This window comes from Octopus sinensis, unplaced genomic scaffold, assembly GCF_006345805.1.
Source record: "Octopus sinensis unplaced genomic scaffold, ASM634580v1 Contig07443, whole genome shotgun sequence".
In the NCBI taxonomy this organism is placed as follows: Eukaryota; Metazoa; Mollusca; class Cephalopoda; order Octopoda; family Octopodidae; genus Octopus; species Octopus sinensis.
In genome coordinates, this window is record NW_021830143.1 from 1 (window position 1) to 4,784 (window position 4,784).

Below are 4,784 nucleotides of genomic sequence, written 5' to 3' on the forward strand. Positions count from 1 at the left end.
TGGTTGTCCTGAAAACCAATGGCAATCTACCAGAGTACATTTAAAACAAATAAACCAAGACAAGAAACAACCGTAATTAAAAGATTACTTCCGTTCTAATAAACACAACGAGCAAACCGTAGCTGTTGGGGTCGATCTTTTCAGGCAACTCATTAATAGTCACTTCGAACCTCTTCTGGACATCATTGAGCACTCCATTGTCCGTACTGTTGGACACAAATCGTCCCGAAACGACCAGCCCTGGCAACTCGATGGAGGAAACTGTCCGCATCGTCAGGCATGTCGTAGTTGAAGACCACATTCACCCTCTCAATGTCCATTCCCCTCCCAAACAAATCAGTAGCAACGAGTATCCTCTTCTCAAAGTCTTTAAACAGTTGATATCTCTTAAGTCTCTCTTCCTGCTGCATTCCCCGGTGGATGCATATCACTTCAAAATTCCCCGAGAGAAGTAGTTCGGTCAATGCAACCTCGTCTTGACGTTCTCCTCCAACTTGACATAGTACTGCTGCAGTCCGTGGAGGGTGAGTTTAGACTGGTCGTCGATGTATATCTCCAATGGCTACACATTCGAGAACACACTCACATCCTGCATAAACTTGAGACAGACAGGGCGAATGGACTTGGGGAGAGTGGCACTGAACATGTGTGCTTATTTCCGTGCATTACTTCCCTGAATACAAAATTTTTCATTTTTTTTAGTCATTTAGTTTTATTGGTTGTCACGCGCCATAAATGAAACGCGTGCCTAAAGTGAAACGCCGTGACCTTGAATTTAACCTTCAATTAAGCTCTTGACAATTATCAAGTCAATATTAAAGATGATTGCGCACTTTGAGATAATATTATCGAAATGAGATTTGCCAACATTGTAAAGGATGATCAGGAGTATAAGAATATTCTTGATTTTTTAATAAATAATACAATACCAGAAGATTTTTCAAGACTAAAAAGATTTCGTTTTCTCAAAAAATGTAAAAATTCGTAAATTCTGGAGGTACTATTAAATCTAATGATAGGTGTGCTATATTATAAACAATCTAATGGAAACAAAATATTGGTAATTGCCTCAAATGATTTCGAATCCATGAAACTGCATTGTGAAAGGATTCATTCAATTTATCACTATGGATTTAATAAAATGGAAGAGTATTGCAAAAATAATTTTTGCATAATCAATCGAAACATAATTAGGGATGTAATATCATCATGCCACAAATGTCAGCGAAGTCAGCCCTTAAAGACAAAATATCCACTAGTCAACATAGTAGCCAAAGAACCTCGAGAACGGTTCATTCAATAGCTTATTTTTAGCTATCAAGTTGATTTAGTCGATCTTTCGTTTTATGCAGATATAAATGATTCCTATAAATATCTTATGAATGTCATAGATATTTATTCAAAATTTTGCTTTGCTAAAAAAATAGAAAATAAAGAAGCAGTTACAGTTTCGGAATCATTGAAAACTATATTTCTTTCCTATGGTCCACCAAAAATTCTGCAGTCTGACAACGGAACATAATTTGTTAATTCAGAAATAACGTCATTATGTGAAGAATTTAAAATAATTCATAAAAGGGGACGTCCAAGACATCCAGAATCACAGGGACAAGTGGAGCGTTGCAATCAAACCATTTGCAGATGGATTCAAAAAGAACTCACAGACAAACAGAAAAAATGGGTGGATGTGTTAGAAAAAATTGTATATCAGTACAATATTTCAATTCATTCTTCTATAAATATGTCACCATTTATGGCTTTTTTCCGAACAAGAGGATATAACATTTCTTAATATAATGATGATGAATTAATTGAAGAACATGAAAATCAAACTATCATAAATGACAAATATCTTGAAAGAATGGAACGAAATTTTTCAAAAACATTGAAAGAAATTGCAATTGGAAATAATGTTTTGCTGAAAAAAGATTTTGATACAATCAAAGGACGAAGAAGCGAAAATTAGAATCTTTTTATCATCAACAAATCTTTACTGTTGAAGATTTAATTTCAAATAATAGAGTTAAAATAAAAGATCAAGATGGAAATGAAAAAATAGTATTTAAATCACAAGTTAAAAAAATTTAGACAGGTAAATTTTCAGGTTAAAATATTTTTAATTTTTTGGTAATTTTAAAATGGCTAACCATTATTTAAATAAATTGTTAATCTTTCAAACGATAATAATAAAAAATTCCAAGAAAGAAAGAAAAAAAAAGTAAGCAATTGGGTGGCTAAGGGAATTGTCGAGAGCCTGAGGGTCAGCTCAACGATGCCGCGCTGCGTATTGAGTGGCAAAAAAAATTGATTTCTCGTTTTATTCCTGTTTTCATCAAAGGATTGTTATTTTTTTTCGAGGTTTTTTGTGGTTTTCTCAAGGTTCACAGCGTTTCACTTTAGGCACGCGTTTCATCCATTGCGCGCGACATTGGTTTTCGTTCAGTTTCCTCTAAATAGTTCATAATTATGTATTTTTATTAATACAGTATAACCTCCATTTGGGGCAGACCTCTGGCTTGGGGAACCTCTATTTTTGGGGAAACCTCTATTTTTGGGGTAGTTTGAAAAGGATATAATTTTTATGCGGTAATTTCCAAATTTAGAAATTACCGGAACCTCTAAGTGGGGCACAGGATTTTTAATTTATATACATATTTGCTATTAAAATTAAAATTAATTATATAAAATTTCATTTGGAAGCCTCGTGTAATTTTTGTATTCTTGTTGTTATGGCTCGTAAGCTTAGTCTTGAGTTAAAGATCAAAATTGCCAAGGAATTAAGTGAAAATAAACATCTTACTGAACGAGATATTGTAGATAAGTACAAAATTAGTAAAGGTTTTTTATTAATGTAAGTTTTTAGGCGCTGTGTCACGTATTAAAAAAAATTATCTCAATTTTTTTAATACTGGGGCTGTTCAAACAGATTTTCCCAGAAATATTCAACGCTCTCCTCATACTTTATCCCAAAAATTGGATAAAATTGTTTTTGAGGCTTTCACCAAGACAAGGGAAGAATTTATTCCTGTGTCCGGTCCTCTTTTAAAAAATATTGCTTCCAAAGTAGCAAGGATGTTGAATTATTCGGCGTTCAAAGGGTCCAATGGCTGGTTGGAAAAATTTAAGAAAAGACATATGTTGTCATTTAAGACAATTAGTGGAGAGAAAAACTCTTCCGATGTTTCTTCGCTTGATATGTTTTTTTCCAAGTATGATGAATACGTAAAAGAATATGGTCTTCAAAATATTTTTAATTGCGACGAAACTGGGTTATATATTAAAAGGATACCTTCAAAATCATTTGTAAGTTCGGATGAAGATTGTTTCGGAATTAAAAGGAGTAAAGAAAAATTCACTATTCTTTTGTCGGTCAGTGCTTGTGGCGAAAAATTGAAGCCATTGTTAGTAGGAAAATATAAATCCCCACGTTGTATGAAAAACTTTAACCCTGAAGAACATGGAGTTTCATATTCATCATCTAAAAACAGTTGGATGACATCAGAAATATTTATTACATGGCTCACCATTACAAATGAACAAATGATTACGCAAAAGAGAAAAATTGTTTTGTTACTTGATAACGCAAGCTGTCACAAATATATCCATCTTTCCAACATTGAATTGTTTTTTCTCCCAAAAAATACAACCTCATTAATTCAACCGTTAGACATGGGTATTATTAAATCTTTCAAGTCCAATTATCTTAACGCTTTATTGGATTTTACTCTTTATTTTGAGGACGTTGAGTTACAAATGGTTAATTTAAAAAATAAATCTTTGTCATGTCGTAAAATTGTTGAACAAACGTGGCAAAATTTAAATCCTTAAACAATAACGAATTGTTGGGAAACAATTAATAACTCTCGGCAACAGATTCCTAGTTCAATTTTTTAGTTGACAGTGACGAAGAAAATTTGGACACGATAATTGCAGACGTAATTGCTGAAAATGAAGAACATGATGATGAGTCAATATATGATCAAACTGAATGGAACTGTTCACACTTGGACACGATAACAGCAATGAATAACCTTGAAGAGAATATTCACCGTTTGTTTCCAGATGCGTTAAAAGACTATTACAATTTCATAAAAATATTGGGCATAAATATGAAGAAATCTGCAACAGGAAACAAAATAACAGATTATTTTTGTGTAATAGAATAAAAATTTTTTTCTACTTGAAAAATACTCTAATTATCAATAAAATTAGTGGAAAACATGTTTAAATGTTCTTAAAAATACTTTATTTATTTATAAATTAATGAAAAATATGCTAAAACTATTAAAATTTTTATAAAAATAAAGAAAATTTCAGACCTCCATTTTTGGGGAAACCTCTATTTTTGGGGCAATTTTTCAAAATTGATGCCCCAAATGGAGGTTATACTGTAGCTAAAACCACTATACATTACTCATCACACCAACAAAGTCGTATTTATAATATTTAATAATTTAATAAAATACAAGCGAAATTTTAAAATTAATCAAAAACCAATTAAATCTTTGAATATTAAGGATGATGATTTTTGGGGTAACTATTGGTGAGTCTCTAATGTCATTACATGTAGTTTTTCACCCCCAGCAGTTACTCCAGAAACTCGAGGGCAGTCCTGATTTGAGAAGGGCGGAATATTTTTTTGTCCGTTTTGGCCACGAGACTTTCGATGAGTTCTGAAAAGTCAAGATGAACAAGTTTGTGTGTCAGCAGAATGGACAATCTGGAGACGCAGGTGGTCTGCATTGTCGTACTTTTCAACTCGAGTCCGTGCTTCACCAGCAATC

At 32.7% G+C, this 4,784-nt stretch overlaps 1 protein-coding gene across 1 annotated transcript; it reads left to right on the forward strand.

Annotated features, from left to right (window-relative positions):
* Positions 1–2,729: 2,729 nt before the first annotated feature.
* LOC115227839 (tigger transposable element-derived protein 6-like) lies at positions 2,730–3,828 on the forward strand. The gene is made up of 2 exons (XM_029798558.1): positions 2,730–2,838; positions 2,927–3,828. The coding sequence occupies exons 1-2, from the start codon at positions 2,730–2,732 to the stop codon at positions 3,826–3,828; spliced, it is 1,011 nt and encodes a 336-aa protein (XP_029654418.1).
* Positions 3,829–4,784: the final 956 nt, after the last annotated feature.